At 41.5% G+C, this 27,857-nt stretch overlaps 1 protein-coding gene across 1 annotated transcript; it reads right to left on the reverse strand.

Annotated features, from left to right (window-relative positions):
* Positions 1-2,324: 2,324 nt before the first annotated feature.
* On the reverse strand, positions 2,325-27,399 carry LOC119736267 (neurotrimin-like). Its single transcript, XM_038210310.1, has 11 exons — positions 26,640-27,399; positions 21,044-21,202; positions 19,349-19,483; positions 15,872-16,048; positions 14,900-15,214; positions 11,892-12,066; positions 10,122-10,222; positions 7,067-7,224; positions 5,407-5,605; positions 3,235-3,297; positions 2,325-2,564 (listed from the first exon to the last, which is right to left on the reverse strand). Exons 1-11 carry the CDS (start codon positions 26,698-26,700, stop codon positions 2,461-2,463), a joined length of 1,647 nt encoding a protein of 548 aa, XP_038066238.1. The 5' UTR covers positions 26,701-27,399; the 3' UTR covers positions 2,325-2,460.
* Positions 27,400-27,857: the final 458 nt, after the last annotated feature.

The following is a 27,857-nucleotide window of genomic DNA, read 5'->3' on the forward strand; positions in this document are numbered from 1 at the left end:
CGTAGAGGGCGCTAAACAACCATGTATAATGGATGTAGTTTGGGAAAAGAAAATTCGCATACGGGCCATCATTCTTCGCTTTTAATACAGACCATAAAAATAGCAGTGAAATTGAAACGAACTTTTGGTAGGTATGACAACTGCGATGGTTCCCAATGCAGTTTTTGATTTCACTGGTTGTGGGAAACTTTGTAATTTAATAATGAAATGTGATTGCCCCCCCCCCCCCCCGACATCTTTGGGAGAAATAAAACAATAATAAATAGAAAATATATTTGTAAAATATAATTGCAAATGTATGAATTAACCAAATGAATAAATATAAAAATAAAAAAAGAAAAGGAGGGCGGCAAAAAGGACACGAAGCTGTTTTGTTTGTATTATCCTTAACTGCATGGTGGAAAGATAAGTTTGCGGTTGCGCCATGTGAATGAATCTTTTTTGTGAGTGTGTGTGGTTCTGAAAAGAACCGGATGCGATGTTATAACGATGGATGCGGTGAGGCGTGTACAAGACCAGGGGTGGTGTACAAGATTCCATGTGAATGTGGCAAAGTGTACATCGGTAAGACTGGCAGGGACCTCCCCACCAGACTCAATGAACACAGTGCCCAAGGCAGGAAGGGAGACTTCGAGAAATCCTCCATCGTCCAACTCTCCCACACCGAGGACCACTAGATCAACTGGAACCAAGCAGAACCACTCACTAGCATCGACCGCTGGTACCCCCGACGCATCAGAGAAGCCATCGAGATCATCAAGCATAACACTGTTCCCCAAGTCATCGGTTTGTACATCAGCGACATTTGGCGCCCCATCTTCAAGTCCAAGTCCGATGGGTCTACTAAGGTTCAGTTCTCGCCTATGGGTCACCTATACCCTGAACTCCCTCACTATGTACTGACACGCTCCAGTGATCATCCAGCATCCCTCAGTAGACTTGCATCCTTCTCAGCTTCACAGGTTTCGAGCTTCACCAGTTCGCATATTTCTCACGCCTCACCGCATCCATCCTTATAACATCGCATCATCGTTGGAATCCCTCATTCTCCTGAGGCAGAGCATACAGTTCGAAACGTCGAGTCCCTCCGGTTCTTTTCAGAACCAAACACACTCACAAAAGAGATTATTCACATGGCGCCGCAAAGTTATCTTTTCTTAGCCTTAACTGCCTTTTCAGTTTGATGTATCAGGTCTCATACCTCAATTACAAAAATTGTAATATCAATTGTACACATAATAAGTGACTACACATTTATTTCTTACAATATACGAGCAAACCCTTACGTCGAGTGATATACTTTCGTCAACAAGGTAATTTTATTTGAACATGTTACCGTAAATATATGAACTAAATGCGTACCTTTTTACATCTTTGCTTGCATGATGTGAGTAGATTTTGCAGCCATTTCATATACATTTTTAAGAGCATTTGTTAATACATTATGATACATGTATACACATTATATTGAATTGGTGATAAAAAAACCTACAAGCTATGTTAGGGTAACTTTTTTTTACAGTTCCGGATAACGAAATTGATTTTATTATGTAGAAGAACAAATCAATGGGAAATAGGAAAAGACGTCATCATCGTGATCAGATGTAACTTGAATGCGACAATCGACATTATAGGCTATGCCATTAAACAAGTGATTAGGAAGGACAATCAAGGGCGGATCCAGGAATTAGGGCATGGGGGGGGTTATCGGCAAATAATTACTGAAATGCAGACTGTTTTTTTGTCCTTAACTGTGGCCTCCGTAAACTCACAAGGTGTGTGGTGGGGGGTGGGGGGGGGGGGGGCTCGAGCCATACTTTCAATGGGGGCGCTGTTCAAATCCGAACATTTTAAACACTATATTACAGAATAGTGTACAAATGCCCCATAATCAAACTGGCTCCGTTCGTATTTTGTGCACAGGTGGACATTATTACCAGTTTCCTTTTTGTTGCAGGTGTTAGAGCAGGGGGGAGGTTTGCATTATTTTTAATAAAGTTCTATGAAAAAAAAATGTCGAAGATGTTTCTTGAACCCCCTCCCCCACACCCTTGATCCACGCCTGATAATTCCCCCAATGTCCTAATTAATGAGTGCTTTCGAAATCCTTTTTCCCCAACTCTTCTCTGTGGCTCATGGTCTCTTAAAGCAGTCCGTCATTCATTAAAAAAAACTAAATCTATACTCCATTAAACTCACTGCCACACACCGTCAAGACACTTTCGTCCACTTCACCACCCGACTATTCATGTTGAATTAAATAAATTATAAATTTGTGTTTTGTTTATACCCCAAGTAGTTTTAGGCGGCATCTTCTGGTCTCCTGATGAAACCACAGCAGATTTCAAGCATGCCTCACTATTCAAACTCAACATCAGTTTCATGGACGAACACATAGTGCCCACTTCTTCGGTCTCCTTATGCCTCCTTACGTAGTTTCATAAAGCGAAGACCTTAACCTCACGTGCAAGATTGTACAGCAAGGAATGCGAGGACGGCAAAGGCTGGGATGCTTGACGCCCGGACACCCGTGGCACCAGACAACACCGCTTTAGGAGTTACCCCTGCAAATATGTAATGGCAACAGAATATGTTGCGTGTTAAGTTCATTGTTTAAGATGCTCAAAGAGGGGAAGCTGGCACTCCTGACGTGTTTCAAGCCCCCTTCCCTCCCAGGGCCATTGTGCTCAAGCAGTCGCTAAACCAACAAATCTACCCAAACTCTCAAATGATGTCACTTTCTAAAAGTCGGGGGGAAAGCAGACATGTTTTTTTCAGTAAGGTAAGTGGGACGATAATGTCATTTCAGTCGACTCTCGCTAACACAAACTCAGCCAGACCTAGCCAAAATTTGGTTAAATCAAACAGTATTCAGTGCAAGTGGCAGTCTCATTAACTGTGCACATTAATGCAAAGTCGGGACCAAGGCGTAATGTTTGCTATAACCAGATTGCTTTTTTTATTAACAGTGCATTGACAAGGGTAGACCTTTTTTTAAAGCAGAGTTTCAGAACCATAGAGAAACAACTTTCTCCCTGATTTTCCCGTAAATACGTGTAAATGCAAATGTTTGGCCAACTGTTTTTCCTAGTCTAAACAATGTGATCCGTGGACTGTTTCTATAATGCAGCAGTAAACCTAGCGTCACTATTTATAAAAACAAAAACAAACGTTTTATGCGTCAGATTCCGTAGCAAAACCTGTACATTTAAAACAACCACCTGTTTGGCTTACTTTGTGCAGCTGTAACCTTGGCAACCGTCGTTGTTGTCAATAGTGGCATAGATGGAGCATTTTCTAATAATAAGAATGAAAAGTCCAAAAAGGTTATCTTCAGTGATCGCAGCTGCACGTTTAGCTTGGCAACACACACTCAATATGTGACTTGTTGAGAGTTATTTATTCAGTATCATTCAACCCCCAAAAAAGAGCTTTCTAGATTTTGTTCGAGGCTTCACCAGCTTACTTGAAAGAGTAAAGTGTTTAGACTGTCAAAAATGGATCAGAATTACGATACCCAGGCCAGTGGCTAGGACATGAACATACAAATAAGCTGGACTATGATTATAGAGTACACTTATAACCCTTTCATGCCCACATTGTTTATTGACTAGGCTATCCCCAGGACCAAATTGTTTGCTCAGTCATGCGGAAATCACTAGAGCGTGAACAAAATGAGCACGAGTCAAAAACTAACTTTTTTTTCAACCCAGATTTTCATTACCAAGGAGTGATTAAAATCATCAACGTTGTGTGTAAAGTTTGTTCCTTGAACCTTACTCTTTTATGTGATGTAAACATGAAGTCCATACGTGCAAATATAAGGAAGTTATGCCTTTTTGTTCATCTGGTCTCAATTATCAAACTGCAAGCCATTTCACCACATGACCAAATGGCACTCCATACCCCCAATTGTGCGTGGATACTTCTGAAGCACTTTTCTCGTTTTTTTTTTATATGGTAACACTTTAAATAAACCACACCAATAGAAAGATCCGAAAACACTCTTTTAGCTGGTATATAGTTGATGTATGGGCAGCCAAACATATCAACATGCCGCCTTTCTGAAAAGTAGTGAATATATCTGTGTTGAGGGTGTTTTGTGTGTGGTTTCCTGGTCGACTAAAGTCGCCCATGGGAACCAGCAGGGGGCTACTTCTTGTCGACAAAAGTCGCCCATTACTACTTAACTCTGTCATCAAAATGCCTATTAATTAAGGAACAATTGCGGCAATGTGTCTTGCCCAAGGGCAGACACTCTCGCAGTGCTCAGCAATCAGAGACCTTTCCCAGCGTTTCACTTGGCGAAATCACACCTACTTGACCGCGAGGCTTTATGCATAATTAATGCTCAAATAACGGTTAATGGATTACGTATATCAATATAAACCTCAGGTGATGTATTACTGGTTCCCATGGTATTTTTTTCATGGTCATAATATTTTAACACGTCTCACTTCTTAAGTCCCTGTGAAATCCATTCTTGTTTTTAGCAGATATAAAACGCGACGGTTATAGAGGCCAAACATTTCGTTGGTCTACCCTTATATTGGACGTACGTCATGCATTAAGACATTTTGATACATTGTCCTCGACTATAATTGTATTCTAAGACACAGTGATCGCGGAGTTTGAAAGCTAAATTGGGGAAGGGGAAGTTGATCCATAATATATACTTGGCTACAGCTGGTAATTCTATGGTTCTATGAGAAGTTCCTTCCATCACAGCCGTAGCGGGATGATGCGGCCCCTTACTGTGTCGGTGACTGCTCTATGTTCCGACACCCCTATGTTCCAAAAACACCTATGTTCCGACACTCCTATATTGCGACTGCTCAACCTATGTTCCACAAAACTAATATTCCGACACACCTATGTTCCGATATCCCTATATTCCCACACCTCAGGTGCGTTGGGCCCAGAGAACAGCATGGTTACGCTTGCAGGTGTCAACCATAGATGTGTCATAACATTGGGGTTTTGGGACATAGGTTGAGCAGTCTGAATAAAGGGGTGTAGGAACATAGGATAGGGCGCTGGAACATACCACTTGGTCACTAGAGGACACGCTAAAAAAAAAAACGTTCGGTCAATTTCCAATTTGGAATTGTTAAAATTTAGATTTGTTAAAATGTTTTTTTTTTTATTCCATTGAACACAACAGATTGAGAAGCACTGTTTTCTGTTAGACATTATTTTCATTCATACACAGAGGGAGTGTATTGATTGAGGAATCACATATTGTACATTGTACACTACAAAAACTGTAGTGTTAATAATTTAACACCATTCGGTATCTATATAGGACAACACCAGTCAAGTTTAACACCAGATGGTCCTATTAAAGATACCAATGGTGTAAATTTAACACTGCAGTTTTTGCAGTGATGCCTGTCTTACTCTTACCGCTTGCCGTGTAAAACGCGAATGCCGTCAGGTCTCCGTTCCCGTACTGGTTTCGCCCATAGATCGTCATCTCGTAGGTCGTGTTGGGCCGGAGATCCCGGATGACGTAATCGTACGTTTGTTGACCCTCAACGGCCGGGACCACTTCCCTCAAAGGGTTGTCGTGCGTGTACACAACTCTTCGCAACGCACCGATTTTCTGCAAAAGAAAGCCATAATCGATAGGAGTTAGAGGGCAATGGTTCTGTATCACTGGGATAAGAATGATTGAACCTTTTGTTTGTTCATTTTAACTAAGTTAAAATAATGTTACCATGCAGCCCTTCATTCATTGATTGTGTGATTAATGTATTTCTTTATGCCTGTGGCCTTGCAAGAAGATAGAGGGTGCTGTTCTGGTGACCTCATTGACATATCAATTACAGTCAATGTGTGTTTAGAGAATAAGACAAAGGTCCCTAAAAAGTCTTCCCTTTTCATCTCACAGGAATGTAATTTCCTTGATCTGTTATAAAATAAGTATTCTTGATATTCTTCAGTTTATTTATTGGTTATTATTCAGTTTGTAGATGATTTGTATTTTAAGGATTACAATGGATTATTTGGGGAGTGAAAGATCATTTATCAGACCATGTGACACGGCAGCAGACTGTATGTTTTGCATACAGACAATGCATTTTTTTAGTGAAGGCACAATATGAATGAGTTGTTATATCTAGATGCACAGGGATATTCCAGGAGATTAAGTGTTACATGTATTTAGAAATTGTAGAAATTACAGAGATTTTGGGACTTATGAATGATTAATTAGCTAGCTTCTAATGATTTAATGTTTTAATGTAAATGTGCATTGTTAAAGACGTTGAGACAGTTTAGAGACCTTCGAGGAAAAGAGACAGAACACCATACATTCTATGTAGTATTTTGCAGATGGAGTGTACTGTTTTCCCACATGAGAATATTGACTTTAGGGAAACTGAGAACTGGATCTAATTCTAGAAGCTTTTCATATGGTAAAAGATCATTCATCTGTCTATAAAGACTGCATGCTTAATAACATTTTAGAATACATGAGGTGGATGTTTATAAAGTAATTGACTAGTGTATTGCAGTTTACTAAGAGTTGACACAAATGCAGTGTAGAAATCCTTTATTTCAATTTACAGTCATGACCAAGTGAGTAATTGTGCATTATAAGAACAGACATTAAGAATGTATGTATGTAGAACACTTATAGGCTATTGTAGGTCTAAAGTAATAATGTCTGTTGGGTCACGGAGAATAATCACTGCACATGTAAATATTCTTGTATTTCGTATTCATGCTATTTTATATTAGTTTCAGGCTATTTAGTTTATTGACACATCAATTACAATCAATATGTGTTTAGAGAATAAAACAAAGGTCCTTAAAAGTCTTCCTTTTTCATCTCACAGCTCCTTACCTGGTATCAATAACAAAGAACACGTAACCTTCAAGACACCTGCAATGTATGCCAATTGTTATAACGAGTGAGGGCGCTCCTACAAACTTTAGAAACGTCACGTTAATTCTACTGAAACTATATTTCGAAACTTTACTTCGATTTCAGACTGAATGAAACTTTGGAAAGAAGTACATGGCTTGTTTTTCATTTTCAAGTGTAGCATATATCACTTACTTGTATCCACCAGCCGCGAAACTGTATAACGTAGCTGCTGACAGCAATCTCTGGAGGGCGCCTTTCGTTCACAGGTTTCCCAGGTTCCCACGTCAAGGGGTATGCACGGCGCCTTCTCGACCGAGGTGCACTAGTCACTCTTGGCGGTAATGGACGCCCTATACAAATAAATATATAACTTGTTTTGAGGAATGGAAATTATTCTTGGACGAATGAGGGCGCTGTAACGACACGTGGCACTGTAACACTGCGACGTCGTACACTAACACACGTGCCAAAGTGGTGACACCAGATGGAGAAACGGAGGAATTTGAAATCATGGCAGGAGTTCTGCAAGGTGACACCCTTGCACCCTTCCTCTTCATTATTGTACTTGACTACGCCCTGCGTCAAGCCACGAGTGGACTAGAGAATGAACTTGGCTTCACAAACACACCAAGGAGGTCAAGGTAAATACCGGCTGTGACCCTGACAGACCTGGACTTTGCAGATAATAATGTACGCTAAGCGACAAGATCGAACAGGCACAGGTGCTGCTCACACTGGTGGAAAGAGAGTGCCGCAAAGTCGGGATATTCTGTAATGCCAAAAAGACAATTCCACAGGGCATGCCCCCTTACCGCAGAGGGAAGGGCTCTCGAGGAATGAACAGACTTGAAATATCTAGGCTCTTGGGTGAACTCCATTGAGGGTTATATCAAGACCAGGAAGGCCCTAGCCTGGACAACCCTCAACAAAATGAAAAGAATGTGGAACGCCAACATAACAAGACAGGTAAAGCTGAGCTTTTTCCTAGCCACAGTTTAATTGCTGCTGCTCTATGGGTGCGAAACATGGACTTTAACATCTTTCCTGAAGAAGTCACTCAACGGCACCCATACTCGTATGCTGAGAGCTGTACGCAACATCAACTGGAGAGAACATATTAATAACACTGATCTGTATGGGGAGCTCCCTATTAGGTTGAGAACAAAATTGCCTTCGGAAGGATGGAATTAGCAGGACATTGCCACCGTCATCCTGAGCTACCCACGAGCCAGTTAATACTCTGTGAGCCGACCCATAGGAAAAAAAGACACAGAGGCAGACAAAAGGCATCGTACATCAATGTACTGAAGAGGGACAGAGGTGTGGAAAAGACAAAATGAGCTAGATGCATGCATGAGGAATCGTGACGAATGGAGGATCCGTGCAAGGGCTCGGGTGTGGCCGATCGACTTAGTGAGTGAGTGAGTGTGTGTGTACTGTTGTCGAAATGGATGTGTCAGTCAGGAGAGTGAAAACAAAATGGTGTTTTTCGAGTTTTGGTAATAATATCTTCACGTGTATTTACGATTATTGATGCACGTAAGCCGAAACTTACATGTTAATTACTACCATTTTCAAATAGTTTTTTACGATCTTTAATTTGGATTGAAGTAAAGGTACTAACTGCTTTAATGAATGTGATTTTTCTAGCATTCTACGCAGAAGTAGCGTATTAATGAGGTTATGTGTCGCTTTGTGTGGAGGAGAGCCAGAAGGAACGATACAGAATGTTTATAGTGTCAATCGTTTGGTAAATAACATGGTTAATAGCCCAAGCGATTAATCATCGATCAGCGAATTTTTGAAATATGGCAGCAACTTTGTGATAAAGGTAACTTAGCACAGTCTTCCTTTGCTGTAAAAGGTAGTTTTGGTGAAGACTAGCCACCCTACCAAATGAACCCATTTATGTAATGGGTAAACCGTTGGTAGAGCGCAGGCATATGGTCACGGAAATCGCCAGACCAAGTTAAATTTGGGTGGGGATAGGGTGACAGCTAAATCATCAACTGACCACCCCCTGCCTGACAGTAGCTAGCAATAATAACCCGGTAACGCACGGGCCGAGGCAAACAGTCGGTTCCTTTCCTGATAATTTGACGGCTAAAACAAATAAGACAATGTCACAGTAATTACGAATTGCCCTAGATAATTATGCGGTGAATACTAACAGCCATGTAACCTGTTACTTTATTCACCTGGTTAAACTGACCACCTGCCAATGTCTGACGCTCTGTTTGGTTCGACGACAACACCGCATAATCGTAACTACACTAGAAGACTTTTGGTCACCTATGCTTTCATTTGAAATGTCATCTTTATCCATTTTGTCATAGACCCCTCTTTTTGGGGATAATTTAGATGGTCACCGTTTGAATATTTGCAATCATGTTTACTGCATGAAAAAAGTGGACACGTGCTTAAAATTCGGGCGGCTAAGGAAATATCGATATTATTACAAGGTGACTGCAAAACAAAATATTTTGAATCTTAAACTTTCGCTTTGTTCATCTGCTCGCTCAAAATTATTAATGGACATAGAGATTCGCATAAATTATTCATGAAAATATTACAGCAGAAGCTTTCTAATACAATTAATTCAATTTATTTCATTAGAAGTTGAACAGAGAAATTGAATGGAGTGAGTTTGAAAATGCGACCACCGGATTGTCCTATTTTGGGGGTTCTTCCCCCAATGCACATATACTCAGTTTCCCTTTGGGGTTTATTTGAAAGAAATTCAAGGTATACGGCTTAGATGAAACTTTTCTAAAATAATTTATATTTAAAGCAGTGAAAGTTTGCTTGATCATTTTACTGGTATAAACGTAATTAAGAAGCATACATTTTGCGGTTCCTCGGCTCATGAAACCATGGCCCATTTCTGTGAAGCTAATCATGAACAAATGTCGCGAGTTTAATATACTCAAATAATTATGAAAATAATTTTAAAAAAATATAAATAGCCCATTGACTGTTAGTAGTGAAATCTCGGTCCGCCACATAACCACTCCCATAACAATGGAATTGTAAACATATCTATCACAATTTAATGCAATCTTTACCTATTTATTAAATGTATTCATGTTTTAAATTATAAAAAGTATTTTGTGACTGAACACTTTTTATATTTAATTCTGTTGAGATAAAAAATTGTCTAATATGCTTTAATTGTTTTGCATATTTTTTTTGTTTAATCCAAAATGTACGATGCGAGTGGTTACACTGGTTCCCCTACTAATCTTACCGTGCAACTCTATGGACACTAGCGATGACCCCATCATGTTGTCCGCCAGACATTTATAGGTACCGTAATCCTCGTCAGGGGTCACACTTACGATGATATATCTGATACATTCAAAAGTAAACATTTGTTTTGCAAGAAATTGAACAGAACACCTATCGAGGTAAACATTAAGTATCTTATTACCATTCATACATACTAAGACAGTTTACCTATTTCTATTGGTCGACAGTCCGTCACGTGGGAGCCTCAAACCGCCGGTAAAACAACACAGTGTTCTGCGCAGGCGCAGTTCCACTTGGGGGGGGGGGGCTATAAGGAGAGTTTTAGCACTTCACGCGCGAGGCACATACCAGACATGGCCAGACAGGTGTTTTACAAAACAAGAAGTAACAATTTTTGAACAAAACGGCGAGGGACGTACACCACTGACTAGTCTGCTCGCATAATTAACACAGACTAGCCGCTAGCCGGTTTTACTAACGTACTAGTTTGAAACAAGTGATGGGCTTGGAACGATTGCATGATGTATCAATGCAACGCCATGCATGAATCAAGTCTAATGAGTTCATAATACACCCCTCCCCCGCCCCAAAAAGTTAATTAGGTCTACATCATGACTTTGTTAGTTTATTTTTTAATTACACCGTCATTTATCTAAATTCAAAACGGACGCCGTTTTCATGTTTGTGGAGGGGGTGTCCTTAAGGCCAAAAAAGTCTCCGGTTTCTGTTATGCGCGTCGGCAAAATGATTTTTTTTTTCCAATGAAAGATGATGTCTTAAAACCGCCAAACTCACTGGTTCGACTGGAATCCTGCTGCTGCACAATTTTAACGTGTTTTTGGATGGGGTTATGATCGAGAATAAGCTTTATGTGGCCTCTCTGGACTCCCATATATTTGCACTAAGTTTAGTCGGGCACCATTTGCAGTCATCAGCCGACATTTGAGGCAAAAACATCAGGAAAAAAAATCCGCGTCGCCGCACCCATTTTTGGGCAAGCTCCATACCAGAAACCGGAAACCTTTTTGGCCTAATGAACGCAGATGAACATCTGAGACATGATTCATGCATGGCGTTGCATATGATACATCATGTAATCATTCCTAGACCCATTTACTTGTCAACGATGATAATTTAGTGTCTTTCATTTGAAGGATTGTATTACCATTTGACACCCACGAGGCTTGGTGACATAGAACATGAACGGGCAAAGGCATCATATTGATTCAATAATATATGAATGCATGCTGAAGTAGATCTTACGAGTCAAGGCGGATTTATGTTCGTATCGCTGAGACAGAGAGCAAACCCTTGGGACATTTATTAAATAAGGGAATAAATGTGTGCTTGGCCAGTTTTAAGCGCTATGTTCAATACCAGTTGGAGTTTGGATGCTGATAATACCCGAACCGAAATAGGCACCGAATTTCATGAGACACTGGGAAAAGTGTCTTCATTAACCTTGATTTCCTCTCAATGGCTGCAAGCCAGATGGAATAATTTCACGGGGGTGTTTGTTAGTGCAACAATCCTTAAAAACTTAAAATACCCTAACAAGTGAACGAACAGTGTAACAATACAATGAAAGGCGAAAATGGTACTGATGAACAATTAGAATGAAATGAGACAAGTCTATTTTCGAAACCGATGGTTTTAGCTTTACTGATTAATGGGGTTTGAATGGAAAACTAGATATACATGAATACCGATCACACGGACAAACGGAACCCACAAGAAACAGACGGACGGACGCGCATGCGTGACTCACGAGGTGTACTGTTTTCCGTTCCTGTATGACCCTTGACCCGCTGTCTGTATGGTGACCTGGTTCCGTTGCCAGACTATTTCAGCTTTAGGCACGGCGCTGACCTCACATTCCATGGTCACGTACTTGGCGCGACCGGCCCGGATGCTCGGAGCTGGTGAGCTCACGATCGGTTTATCTGCGGGGGAAAACCGGTTTCACTAAATTAGTTTTCCCATTCAGAAAACAAAACACAAATGTATTCTCAATTTTCAATTTGCCATTTTGAAGTGTATTTTGGTACCCTTTTTTTATACTGCAAATGTCCATATTCATAATAATAATAAAAATAATAATAATGAGTAAAAAGTGTAAAATTCATCAGTAAAAGTGTGATGTCATTTAGGCAGAAATATCAGTGTTACAGCTGTTTCAGCACCAACAATTGTCATAATGTTTGATATTTTGTAATAAAGCTTCTGCTTTTGGATATTTGATGTTTCGATACGTGACAGTAAGTCAAGGGGCAATATTCTTTCTCGCAGTGTTTTCAATGAGCACATTTTCGAGTTCAAATTCGAACAGAAAACCCCAAAACTGAAAAGTGTGTTCCTAAAAATGGCATCACGGCAAGAGCGCTTTAGTTTCCTAAAAAAGTATGAAACATTTTAAAAGTTTAAGAAGTGCACTCTCAAAAAGGTATTCAAAAAGTGTTCATACCTTTAAAAGGAATGGACAGTTGCACAAAATATGTTCACAAGTACAATTCATTACATAATCACTTTAAATTCATCTTTATAGGGGTCAAAATCAGTCCTTGGCGAACCGTAATAATAATTATCATCTAGCCTAAAATTCGGTTCGTTAGTAAATACGTCATTTACGCGTGCCCATTATTGATTACTTGTGCCTATGCTGCAAACACTCGAGCTGCGTTAACTTCCGGTGCCAACCGTGCAGAAAGTGCTGGAAGTGACGTCACACTAACAAACCGGATAGCAATTAGGACCAACAGTCATGATCTCTCAAAAGTTCATTCATAAGGGGTTATATTTCCTTATCTGTTAATGTTAACATACTACCATATAGTTCACTACTTTGAAGACTTGAGTAGATGATGCATTGTATTAAGGTTACGCACAGGACCAACTACTGCTTTAACCTCAAAGGGCTGGGGGCGAAATCCGCCCCCACGACTTTTTCCGCGATGGCCTTTAAAAAAAATTTCGCGACCCGAGCTGTTATGACTTTTTAGCCTCAAGCCTTGCGCATCTTTTGACACCAGAAATATAAAAATCGGACAAGGGTTTGTTGCGCAGCAATTTTTTTCCGGCGCTACGCGCCGTGAAGACTGAATTTTCCCATATGCGTGGTGTACACAATCCAGAATTACCATTCGTACATATGAATAATTAATTAGCCATAATTCCAAACCCCTTTGACCTATAGTCATGAAATTTCTCGGATATGTTCATGAAGAGTTGCTCTATGCATGTACAGAGTTTCAAAAAAATGTGTCCCTCGATGGCCGAGATCTTATGGGAGGGGGGGGGGGCGGAATCCATCCCGCCCCCCTCCGCCCCCCGGCTGAGAGATGGTCAAAATAAGCCGGTACTTTTAGGGTTAACAATGGGAGACTTTTGAGACGTTGGTGGCAGCAAACACACCGGTCCTTTTTTCAGTTGTTTACGTCATGTTTAAGTTGAAACGCGCAAACAATAGGAAAAACGTTCGTGCCCCCCCCCCCCCGCCACTAACGTCTCAAAAGTTTCCCATCAACATTACGTGTGACTACTCTAGTATTTAAAAACCTAATTAGAAAGGAAGTATAGAATTGTTGCTTGTGTACTAAGTGGCCTTCAATGCTTTTTGCAATCGCCAGAGGGCGCCCACACGGAAAAGAACCGTTGTGCATTTTAACCACAGTCGGATGAGGCATACTTATGTCATGTGTATTCTCTGCGTCCAGCCATCGCGATTTGCAATTCACGCCCCCGGTGTGGAGGTGTAAACTCGTCCGGGTCTATAGGCGTTGCTGGCCGGCGGTCGTTACTTGTTTCGCTATCACATCACACGGCGAGGGAAGCGATGGGGAAAACATAAGTCATCATTTGTGTTTACTGGGTCAACCGTTTCGACGTGGCTAGACTAGCCGTTCATAATGATCTTTGTGTTTTTTGATCGATTTGATACGCTTAAATTGTCACAATTGGCACGGTGCAATTGACCACCGTACACTTGCACATTTATTACAATCGTTGCATCCGCTCCACTTTCTTCTACTTCCGGACCTAAACGCTAGGAACTGTACCTATCTACACTCGTATTGTTTATACCTGAGCGCTTCAAAGGTTGCATATATTCAACACCATGTTCGTCTGTTTATACCTAAACGCTTCGAAAGTTTCATATACGTGACACACTTAACACTTGCTTTGTGTTTATAGCCTACGTGAACGATAAGCACGTCGCATACTCTCAACCATAATACAAACACGTACACTGCATACTGAACACCGTCTCCGTCTGTTAACACCTAAACGCTACTAACGTCTTCGTGTCTATGCTGAAAAGTGTTTATAGTTTAAATTAAACGATAAAAACATCGTGTTCTCACTCCATTCTTCACTACCGCAAAGACCACAAGGGAAATCAAATACAACCACAAATGCCATTTACAGATATTAGAAATCCACTCGTCTTGTAACATTTCCATTTTTCCAAACGTTACGGTTCCTTCAAAGCAAATTTGAGTTGCGGCATATTTCTTTACGGCTCAATCATACAACTTGTATGCAATTAACCGGAATAACATATACATAAACGTAATAGTTAACATATGAGACATTAAGACATAAGATACTTGAAGTTCAGTATGTCAAAGGTCATGCTCAGGCTACATTAATAAAAATGAATAAAACTTGGTTCGTATTAAGTCAAAGACAAGTCTCTGTCCTTTCTTAATGCTACAAAGGAGCATAACAGTCGGTGGTTTTTTTTTAGGAATTGAATTTCTAATGCCAATGACTCACACTGAACCACCACCTCGACGGATCGCTCGATACTTCCTACCCCGTTTGAGGCGGTGCAGTTATATACCCCGGCGTCCCGTTGGCTGATATTCTTGAGCAACGCGGTGTTCCCCCACGACGTTACCCCGGTCAGGGGATCTACCCCGCTCGGGGCATTTATCCCGACTCGTTCCCACGTCACGGTGGGTTCGGGGGAGCCGCTGGCGTTACAGTACAAAGTGACGTCCGTGGTGCGGTTGAAATACCGCCGATCGGGGTCGGATTGGTCGTAAAATGGGGAAGCGGTGGGCTCCAACGATATGATGTTTGGTAAACCTGTCCACAAAAGAAGATAAAGATCAGTCAGTTAAATATGGCAAAGACTAGCCAATTTTGAAAAAGATATATATTTGAAACATTCTTTTATATCGAAAACTAATTAAGGAGAGTTTGATGAAAGGCCAATTCATTTAGCCCAAGTGTATTTTTTTACCACTCACAGCCGTGGTAGGCAATTCAAATGCTTGACACGTGTTCTCTTACGTTTGTCGCGCGCGGTTTAGTGCGGCATTGGAGATTAGCCCAATTTTTGACCAATTATCCGGTTCGTAAGTGTGACGTCGTGTCAACTTAAACCACGCCCACTGCACACGGAGTACTAATGGACCATAGGAACCGAAAGTAGTACAGAGTTGTTTAGCCACTGGGTGCTAGTAATCAGTGGTACTTTGCGCATGTACGACGCAGTGACTTACGAACTGGATACAGCCATGACGGCATGCTTGCACAAAGGTCTGACATGCGTACACGCGCGTATGACGCGCAGGGCTGGAACATTAAGATCAAAACGGCATGTATGTAATAAAAGGTAAATCATCATATGAACACAGCAAACACCCCGTGGCAAGACAAGATTAAGAACAAAGTGTAATAAAATAAAGTTTCTGAATATTTTGGAGTGTTGACAAATAGATGGCCTGAAATTAACCTTACTTGGTACCTCCAACTCCACGATCCGCTCCGTCTGAAATCTCCTAGCGCGGATCTCGCACTTGTACTTCCCCGCATCTGACTTCTTGACCCGCTGGATGCGAAGGTTGAAGGTCGAGTTGAACACGTCCAGCTTGATTCGCCGATCGTCTGCGTACAGAGTGCTCATAAAACTCAACCCTGTCAAAGGAGAGAGAGAGAAACGGATTGGAAGATTAGGGATAATTTTATAGAGCAGAAAAAATGATGGGATGGTCGATGCCTCCTCCGCTTAAAATCTACAAAACAAATACACACATGGCGGCCAAAATGTCGTACTAGTCATTCATAATACTTAAGACATAGTTTACCCATTCCTATTGGTCGAGAGCTGTAAAGTGGGTGGTTTTAAACGATTGATAAAACATGGCTGGCTGGTCTTAAACACTTTTCCAGTGTCACTTAAAATTTGACTCATATAGAGCCAGCCCCGTTTCATTGGATTAACGTTCACAATCCTCACGTAAGCATGGGTAATACTACCTGTGAGTCAGTATTCCATAGCCCTAAATTCACACTTCAACGGCACATCTGCGTTGTGCACCTCAGCTCATCACGCAGTACGCCTGACGCGCGCGTCGATCTCATTATAAGAAGTTGATTACTGTAGAGCCTTACCGTTGTATAGTCAGAGGGGTGTTTTGTTGATCGAACTCGTTGGGAATTTTTGACTTTTGTTGACTTTTGGACGAAAACGTTTTTATTTGTTTTGACCGAAGGGTAATTATCGGCATCCAGATTCCAACCGGTCTTAAACGCAGTGTTTAAAACCTCCGAGGCACACATTTTTCCCCTTATTAATAAGGCAAAGTGACACTGAACGAGAACGCCCGTTTAATCCTTTCTCATGTTTTGTCCAAAGTACTACAATCGGAAGGACACTTCCCGGGGCACATAATGCACGTTTAATGATCGACATTTATTAGCCGTCACTTGCCAATTCATTCGTCGCCGCATAATAACCGCACACGGCCTTGTTGCAGACACTCGTTTCAGTAGAGTGAGTCAGAATGCATTACGGATAGCTCACTCCTAACACTCCTCGACGGAGGGACATGAGTAGATTCCATCTGAAACTGTCTCCAAATGCTTGAAATGGATTGCAGTCTCCTGTCGTTTTGGTGAGATGTGTCCGCCATCTGCCCCATTCGTTTTGTTGTATAGCCTAGAATGCTGCAGCGGGCAGGCGTGAAATTTGACGGCTTTTCCTGGAATACAATCAGTCGGCTTGGCAAAGGTTCATCGTATATGCGGCATGTTGGCAACCCTTGAAGAAACTTAGCAGGCGGATATCAGTTATTCGATACAACTAAGGCACACTCAGGAAGACTAAAAACACATGCGTGTGTTATGACTAAACACAACAAACAATTAAAGGATCCAAACAATGAACAGGCGCGGATTTTGCTAGCAGGGGTGGATCAAAAAAAAATTTGCAGCGAGGCGCGCCTTTTTTTCTCCCGACACTTATCAACTTAGGCCCCATAAACTCAATATGTGTGTGTGTGTGTGTGGGGGGGGGGGGGGGGGGGGGGGGGGTTGGGGGGGGGGAGGGGGGGGGCTCGTACCATTTTTTCTACGGGGGACGCTGATAAAATCCTACAATCAAGCACACTATAATAGTTTACAAACCCTTCTCAAGACTATTTTGAAAGGGGCGGAGACTGTTCGCACGTGACGTCACCCTCTAACAGTTCCTACTGCCATTTTGTATGGGTTTTATTTTTGAGGGGCTAGACAAGAAAATTGGTAGGGCATAAGCCTCCTCCACCCCCCCCCCCCCCCTCGCAGATCGCGCTTACATCTTGGAGAGTAGAATACAGTTCACCTGATTTCAGCATAATATAAAAAAAAAATATTTTTTCCTGGAGTATCGTTATCTTATGTAAATTACTTTCGCCCCACTAATGACAGACAGATGTGGGAATCTCAGTATAAAGTTTCTTGTCAACGAGTGCTTGCTTAACTATGAGCAAGTTCGATCAAGGATAGTTTGGGGTGAATGTAGATTTGGCTCGAGACGTACCTTGCGCCTGCGCACATATATAGAATGTGCACGACCCTATAAGCGAACTATACGGTTGGACATCATCAGGAAACCTGACTGCCCCAGCATGGAACGCCAAAGCAGCCTGCCGTAGTTCATGCCATTCAAAACAGTCTCATTCCATTCAAACAATTCATCATTCCGTTTATTATTATTTTATTTGGCAAAATTATCATTCTATTTCGCAAATGTATCATTCCATTCGGCAAATTCGTCATTCCGTTCGGCAAGTTCATCTTTCCGTTCGGACAGTTCATCATCTCACTAAGCAAAACCACCATTTGGCAAACGCTGACCGTCAGCTGCATTTACTTGGCAAATCTGCAGAATGGAATGTGTATTCGCCAAATGCGAATGCGAATGTGTATTCGCCGTTTATTATTATTTTATTTGGCAAAATTATCATTCTATTTCGCAAATGTATCATTCCATTCCGCACATTCGTCATTCCGTTCGGCAAGTTAATCCTTCCGTTCGGACAGTTCATCATCTCATTAAGCAAAACAACCATTTGGCAAACGCTGACCGTCAGCTGCATTTACTTGGCAAATCTGCAGAATGGAATGTGTATTCGCCGAATGCAATTATGGAATGGTGACTCTATGCTCTGACGAAAAAGTAATATGAATTATTGAAGGCGGGACTGTTTAGGTGTTGCATATTACCCTGGCTCCCTGAGCCTGCTGAGCATTGAGCTAGATTGGGGTGGCTGTTGTTAACCAGCGGAACAAGTCAGGTGGGGTACTCCAACCAGTACTGCCTAGCATGCGTTCAACACAGATTGGTCGAACTATGGGCATTTGGAAACCTCGGCATCGTCCTGGGTTCGGTTTCAATCCGGCTTCTGAATAATTCAGAATCCTTCATCCCAACCAATAAAGTACATGTACCCGAACAACGGCCTCGTATTACAGTAATTGATCTTTTCATTAAGAAGAACCGAGCTGATGTTTCTTAACGGCAAGAGACTGACACGAAACCGTGGTTTCGAATTCGGGCGATTCACAATGAAGAGCGCCACCAATAGTTTGACACGGAGAGTTCATTTTTCCCAGTGCAGTGTGGGAGATGGTCGACAAATTCGCAGTGCGGGACATTTGAAACTGTTCGGTTTTTTTTTCCGGTCAGTAGTTTCGTAAGCGTACGATTCGAGTATGTGTTTGCCCTTTTCTTCTTTGTATCAATATGGTGATTTTTGGTAAGGCCGCAGAACGCTATGCCCCAATCTATAACAAATTAGCTCAAGTGTCTACTGACACTCATTCAAATGGGCCATATTTTGTCGACCGTAAACTTGAAAAGTTGACTCTCCATGGCAAACTCTTGGTGGCGCACTGCATTGTGAATCGCCCGAATTGTGCAGTTATTTTGATTTACTCCACACGTATACTCACTAGTATCACGACCCCGCACCCAGGACACGTGTTTATTTCCCAGGTTGATGATGTCACAGCGTAGTAGGGCTGTGCTTCCTTCCTCAGCAACCAATAACTCGCTTTCCTGGTTGGCGAAATATGTCTCATTGGGAGCTGGTCATTAAAACAAACAGTGAGAAATTAATTGGTCATACTTTAAACAACCAGTGTACTGTGTGTAATGACGCTATTTTTTTTAGATGTAAACAATTCAAATATCACTTCCATGTGATTGGAAAGCTTTACTTTCAAAACATCATCAACTGCTCAGATACAATGTGTGAATTATTTTCACATGTAAACTGATGGCAATAACATTGGATGCATATCTGTTACTAAATATGACGTAGTTACAGCGCCCTCATTCGCTCGAAAATGTAGACCACGAGTGTACAAAACTGGTTGTTATAGACACGTATTAGTGATGTCAACTTCCAACAATGGTTCTCTTCTGCACTGCATGTTTATCTCTTGAAATACGAATGTTTAAAAGTGTTGACCTAAAAGTGTTTTAATGTGGGCCAACTACTATGCAAAACAATGCTTAACTGTTTGGGTTGCCCAGGCGGGTTCCTGTCGGCATGACGTCACGCGGCACGTGGTCTACACTCGCCAGATTCGGTTCTACATGTCCTAGGTCAGATTCGACCATGTATAATGGTCAAAATTGACCTGACTCTTTTCATGGTCAAATTTACACTTTCCGGGGCAAATTGGCACTTCGCTGGGTCAGCTTCTGGGTCATTTCTGTACCTTTTCAAAAGTGGTTCAATCTAGAAGGGGATAAGATCAGATTTGACTTGGAATCCGGGTCAAATGTGACCCGGGAGAACTACAGAAGGAGTTATCAAATCTGGTTTGCCTATCTTTAGGAGCATCTCACTTCACGAAATGTATGTCCACAATCTGCCACGGTGTACTCTTTGATATACAAAGTCGCCAAAACGCACGGATTATATGTTAGAAGTTGAACATAAAGTTGTTGTAGACACCATCACAAGTCCATCACAGTTTCGGTCACTAGTAACAGTGGATGAACAGCAACACTGGAATGCCCTTTGTCACATCTCAAATGAGTAGCTTGTGACACGATTAGAAGACTTGTGATGGATATGTGAGGACTTCAGATGGACATGTGATAACTTGTGATGGACATGTAATAACTTGTTATGGACATGTGAGGATTTGTGATATGACACGATTTGATGACTTGTGATGGACATGTGAGGACTTGTGATAGACATGTGAGGATTTGTGATATGACACGATTTGATGACTTGTGATGGACATGTGAGGACTTGTGATAGACATGTGAGGATTTGTGATGTGACACGATTTGATGACTTGTGATGGACATGTGATGACTTGATATGGACATGTGATAACTTGTGATGGACATGTAATAACTTGTTATGGACATGTGAGGATTTGTGATGTGACACGATTTGTGACTTGTGATGGACATGTGAGGACTTGTGATAGACATGTGAGGATTTGTGATGTGACACGATTGGATGACCTGTGATGGACATGTGAGGACTTGATATGGACATGTAATAACTTGTAATGGACACGTGAGGACTAGTGATGTCACTGATGTAACAGGATTGGATGAACTGTTGTGCAGGACATGTGAGGACTTGTGTCGGACTCGACTTTAACACTGGTTCTTACCGCGTGTCGTGGTCCTCATTTGCCGCAGACACTTCCTCATATCACCGCCTGGGTTGGTGCTGTTGCTGTTCCCGAGCCCCAACGACTCCATGCATTTCTGAACTTTGTCTGTCAGTGTGAAAGTTGTCGAGCCAATCACGATGTTAGGAGGACCGGCTTCTGTTGAAAGAGTTAGGAGAGTAACAATGAAAAGCTTCTATTTTCAATACAGTTCTTAACGTTATAGAGACATTGAGGCATAATGGACACAGTAGCGGGGTGCTTTTTGAAGCAGAATAGTTTACCAATTCGAAATAGTGTCCACCACTTCGTCTTCTTCTTATTGTCTCCACACATAGGCTAAACATAGTTCTGCTGAAGCTGAACGCATTGCTTAGCACTATCATTACATAATTGCAAAGTATTCAGCTGTGCACGGTTGCTCCAGTTGAGGACTGCTAGGCAATTTTCCATAGTCTGTGGCTTAGTGCCAAATTCACATGTTACATCTCCGCTGATATCCCCACCTGCAAAGGGTTACCTTAGAACGTCCAGTACTAGTACTCAACCTGTTCATGTATTTCATTCAGTCAAACTCGTGTCAGCTCCAGCTCAAAAAGACTGATTAAAATGTCTTACTGTAAAACAAAATTCTTCAAAATTTACACTCGGCAGACTGAGAGAGGCGCCTTGACCTGATTCTTAGATTCATGCAGCTTTTAACAAATACCCTTGAACCACAGAAAACATAATACCGCAATATGGGTTATGTTTTTCTTGGGGCGGGGAAGGGGGTTAAGGGGTTAAATCTGCCGGTCAGGGTCTGCTTCTTCACCCCTCCGTCCCCGCCCCTCTCATACCCACCTAAACCCACTGAGAACCGTGAACCTGGCCAGAACACGATTACCCCAAGTACCCCAAGTGCCCCGTATTTGACACCAGTTACCTCACTGATCCGGATCCGGAACAACCTAGTGCCGAGTATAAGCATTGAGCACGGACAGTTTTAACAACCTTGCCCCGCCGATGGGAGCGGGTCCCACCTTTCTGAACCCCCGTCTTCTCCCCCTCCACAAACCTGTCCAAAAGACGCTGATGTATTCCCACCGCGCTCCCCGACACCGATCACCTCTTGCTACGTGGTGACGCGCCGTAGCTACCCGGCCGTGTCATTGGCCAGGGGCATGCTACAGCCCCGGTGCACCCATGCGGACCGTGATTTAAGGGGTGTGAAAATCTATTTGATTTATCTAGATCGCTCGATTTCACCTGCTTATATTTTTCTTGGCCACGGCGTGTTAAGGACACCCCAGAAGATTAAAGATGCATACAGGCCGTTATGCATTATTCACGAACTCGTTCACAGTCCGGGAAGAGCACTGTACACAGCGATGCAGTTTCACAGGTGATGTGGATGTTCTTAAAAAATTCTCATGAAAAATTTATCTTGGAGCTTTTGAGTGTAACATTAAAAATGAACGCATGGTAGTTACTTTGTATTATTTACACATGCCTATTCACAACGCATATAATATGGATCTTATTACGTATGTACAGTTTGTTAAATAATTATTTTTAGGTCCTGGTGCTCAGTGGATTTTAAAAAGAGCAAGTGTCTGACAGCTATTAACATTATCAATTCCTCATTATAGCAAATCATTCATTACTAGGTCAGCTCTCAGCATCCAAGTCTTTAGACTGCTTTCCAGTTGTAAATTACAGCAACTTAGTCAAGAGATGCAGTACCAACGAATACTAAAATCAAACTTACGTTCAAGGGCATAAAACATGTTCATTTATTTATTTATTTATTTATTGATTTATTGATTTATTATCGGGCAACAACATACAAATTTTAAAAACAAACAGGCCCGAGGATTTCCCAAAAGCGAAACAAAGCACTATTTAAAGGGATCTCCAGACAACAGATAAAATACAAACAGTAAACAAATATACTCACATATACATAAATAGACCAAACAAAACATTGACATAGGACAATTTTAAAACAGCATCCAGTCATTAGACGCATAAAAAAAAATAATGAAAAACAAATATATGTATAAAAATTCATGTATTACTGCTTGGAATGTATATATATAAAAGTTCTAAATTTCACGAGAGGAGGGCGCCCCACAATTAAAAAAAAATAGATACATGTATTTAAAAATACAGGATAAAATTTCATGGATAAAAAACACACAAAAAAACAGAGCCCCAAAGACCAAAATCATGCGGCCACCCTGTCTTCATCCAACCCAATTCAACACAAGCAAAAATGAGGCAGGAAGGAAAAACAGACCGGTTCTCCTTTGCACAAAAAACATGAACTCAGCACCGTCACCAGACACAGAGAACACGACTGAAATGGTGGCAGCATGACAAAGGTCAATATTACAGTCGTGGACAAACCTTATTACTTACATGTATTAAAAACAAAAATTTAAAATTGGTCAAATTGCTTGGAGGGCATATTTTGTCACTGTTAAAATTTTCCCAGACTGTTTCCCGGCCCCCTAAAAACACGGGGACTGGTGGCTGGCTCCCATTTAAAGCCACTCATTGGATCACCTCTGTGCACGCATCATGATTGTTAACTTTTGAATCACTGCTTAGCTTTTTTGCATGGACTGTGATTGAACACGATTATCAAAAACAAAAACTCACTCTAGTCTTACCACAGAAACTACGCAAATTGGCTAGTGTCTCTGAGGGCAACTTTAAAGTATTTCAACCGCATAGGTTTTATATACTGAGCACTAATTTCTCTCTCTTTATTGCTATTTGCCAGCGACACTTTCGAATTCAGCAAAACTCAAAACTCATCACCTCTGAAACTGCACATTTGTGGCGTGGCCATTTGCCATTTTAAAGATATAGTCCATCATTTGTAATTTGTGCATTTTGTTCGTTTGAAGCAACAAAAGTGTTGAACAACTAACCTGATGAAGTTTCAGCTCAGCTTCAGCTGTATATTCCGAGAAAAACAGCATTATAGGATCTCAATTTCAAATCAAAATTTGCTAAATCAGGTTTTGAATTGGGCCTGAATTCAGCGTCCGAGACGCGTTCTCACTGAGCCGATCGCAGCTATACGCGATGTCGCGCACTGATCCGACGAATTATAGCAACCGCGTGCGCGTGTGCGTCGTGACAATGCTTGCGTGCGCTTCGCCAAATAACAAAACGAACTACTAATTTAAATTTTCCTACGGTGCATCTTAAGACGCACCGTTGGAAAGGCCTTCTTTCGTTGATAACTTCAAAATAACAGCTTGCCAGAAAGAACAATTTCACAGGGAGTTTAGTCCTCTTCCTATCTTTCAACCAAGTATGTTTTTCAACAATAGCTGCAAATGATGGACTATAGCTTTAACATAGGCTGGTTGCGCGCAACCACTACCGTTGTGATTTTGAATTCACGAGGCGAGATTCAGACCTTTACACGTCATGCATATAATTTGCATTCATCAGGAGGAATGAATCACTGCTAGCTATCTTTCCCCATATTTGAAGTCCAATGGACAATGGTGACAGGGAACCAGACTAACAATGTCCAAACTATTTCACAACAATTGAGGGTGCTATAACTGTGAGGTCACTTCAGACACGTCTTTGGACAGCAGACCAGTAAATCGGTCCCTTAAAGCTCAGTGATAATTACGCGCACTCCAAAAAACGTATATTTACTAATCTCCAAGGTATTTGAAAAATCCATCATTTTAAAGGTTCTCTCATCATCTTTTCTTTTCTTTTCAATTTTGTGGAGCTAATTCCATGGCTTTGTGGAGAAAATTTCATTCAAAGATAACTGATCACCACTTAAGGTAGTCATGTGGCCAATCGCCATTTCGAAAAAAAAGCGATGCTTGCGCTTGTTGCAAAATAGAGGCCCAAATTTCAAACGGATTTCACAGAAATACGAGCTCGAAGTCATAGGCACGGTTTCCACTTCTATATTTTGCAAACCTTCAAGTTCATTGCCAACAAAATGCTCTCAATAGTAAAAAATAACAGTAAGGCATACAATTAAATCTTGATTTGGCCACCGTAGGTAATTTTGAGCCTATTCAAGCTGGTCTGCATCCTTTGGGGTGTACCGTGAACGAATAAATGTTCCTCATTTTGTTGGATGCAAATTAGTTTCATCAATAGGGTGACACCAAGGGCGGATTCAGGGGGGGGGGCCAAACCCCCCTCCCCCAAAATAAACGTAACCAATTTTTTTTTTTTAATGTGACATCGCAATAAAGGCAGGCAATGAGTACACCACCATCTTTTCCTCAAAAAACATTGGTTAAAGTGGTCAGAAATTGCCTCAGATCGCCCCACAGAGCATCTAGAATCCCAAAAAAAATGGGGGGGGGGGACTAAAAAATTTTTGGCCCCCCAAAAAAATTGTGTTCTGGATCCACCCTTGGCTGACACGATGTACTGTATTCACTGGAGAAACACTAATGAAAAGTGGATGACCCCCGCTCACAAAAGGGCCTACTGAAATACTGAGGTTTCTGTCTTAGGTGGCACATTCACGAGAAAACAAGACACTGCTGCACCCTTTCAAATGGCAAAACGAAGAATGAAAGTCAAAAAGTACATTCAAGGATACTTTGTGAATAAACATCAACTAGGCGTAAACTCTATAGAGGAGCCGTACAACAAATGAAGTCTATTCAGATTGACCGCCACTTGTAATGTCTAGGGACAAGATCGATAACGAACACAATTTTTAGCAGACCAAAATATTGCTAGCAACCAAGCTGTGGGAGGGGTCCAAAGGTTCTTAACCGTCAACTACATGTTGCATTTGCCCACACGTTGCAGAAGGTTTTTTTTCGAACAAATAAATTCAACAAATCTAACAACTTGCTTGAGTCGAAATAGATACAGATATTAGCTACAGTTATTTAAACATTACTAAAACAGGGGGAGTCAAAAAAGCGGAACCCAAAACCCCAAAATGATATTCCATATTTTAAAAAAAATGTCAAATGTAGAACAACAAATAATATTGACTGGAAAGCCAGTCATTATTATTATTTTTTTTGTGCTGCATATTTTTTTTAAATATGAAAAATAATCTTTTGGGTTTGGATTGCGCCTTTTTTTGACTCACCCTGTACCTCGTCACATTATATAAAGAGCTTATTTGCAAAGGACTAATGCGCCATATGACAAATTCAGAGAAATTAGAACAAAAACACTGTCCCGTATAAATGTATGTACTCTTTTGCGCGGTACTTCCACTTTTCAATTGGCTTTTATATTCGGGATGTTATCATTTTTGATAACTAAAATACCAATATTTTACCTGATAGCTTTAGTCAAACACTAAACATTGCCGGTTCAAACTCATTTTTGATAAAAATGGATATGACCCCTTTTGCAACACAGCTCTTCATAATGTCAGAATTATTTGCCTCGTAAACAGAGTGAAAACAGTAGACATAAATTCCCAATGAAACACGTACATAAATATAGTTGCCTCAAACATCTTTCCTTTCAACACGGTAAAATATCGCTTACACAACGGCCCACTGGACCAATCGACAACAGATGGACTCCATACCGCTCAAAAGAGATTAAAACGTGTGACATTCAGTATTACGACACTCACCAATGGCTAGGCATGTAAGCATAGCCACAGCCGCAGCTGCAAGCACCGACCGGCCGTCCATGCAGAAACAGAGAAATGTCTACGGTGCTGCAGGAGGCGAAGAGCTGTTACGAGACTGGTTAACTCGACAATGTGCGCTGACATCAAAGTAGCAGGTGAAAGGTAAATTCAGACGGCGTTTCACAGCGCGGTCGACCTGGCAGAGATAATGATAGGCCTGACCAGACAGGTTATAGCTACTGATCACAGTGCTAACGTAATGCAAACCGGGGGCGAGTTCCTACCGCGGCTTCCTAACTCGTGATAATCACCGGAGGAAGACGGTGTTCCGTCTTAGATGTCCGTGTTTAGCGAGTCATGGGAGCGGGCCCCTTTCGGCTGATGTGACGGTTGATGTCGAGGGTGTTAACCGGCCTTGTAACGCACTCCATCATGTCAACCGATTCAAGCCGAACTGCCCCCGGGGCCGGTATTTAATTCATAAGACATTGCTGCAGACAATCTATCACAACACGTACTGACAAGAGAAGTACGGAATCTCTATATTTTTCCCCCGCACTTTGAAGGCATGGCTAGATGAAAACACGCAGGGAAATATGGAGGAATATCATACGCTGCATGTGCCTCGTCTTTCGGTCCTGAGTACGGAAGACAAGATTAGTACACATCAACTCTAACAACATCACAACTTTGAAGATCCATCTAATTGAATGGAATCAAAACCACACAAGGTCTAGTACTGCGAACTGAGAACATGTGTTTTAAGACGAGTGGATATCTTATACTTAATATCACCCAGTGCCCTGGGCACTAGTAAAGGCCAATTATAGAGCGCCCTCAATGAACTTTTGGAGTGCAAAGACATCCAGGCAAATAAGAACAAGTCAGTCTAAAATTCTAACTGCACATTGAACACATCACTAATTTCATATTGTCACATCGAGCTTAACACAGCTGGTAAATGTTTGTATTTTTTAGGGGGGGGGGCAATATATGTGATGCGATCAAGCTACATGAGTCGTGTGTCAACCCTGGTAATTTTTTTGTTTTACAGATTTGAAAAGAGCACGATCTTAGCAATATCAGGCGCGGTTCTAGAACCAATATTTTGGGGGGCTAGCACGGTGGATCCAGAATTTTTTTTCAGGGAGGCGTGCTGAAATGTTGACCGGTTATTTTTTTTCCAGACACTTAGGCCTCCGAAAATCAATAGGTGGG

The sequence above is a fragment of the Patiria miniata genome, unplaced genomic scaffold (genome assembly GCF_015706575.1).
Source record: "Patiria miniata isolate m_02_andy unplaced genomic scaffold, ASM1570657v1 HiC_scaffold_29, whole genome shotgun sequence".
Classification (NCBI taxonomy): domain Eukaryota; kingdom Metazoa; phylum Echinodermata; class Asteroidea; order Valvatida; family Asterinidae; genus Patiria; species Patiria miniata.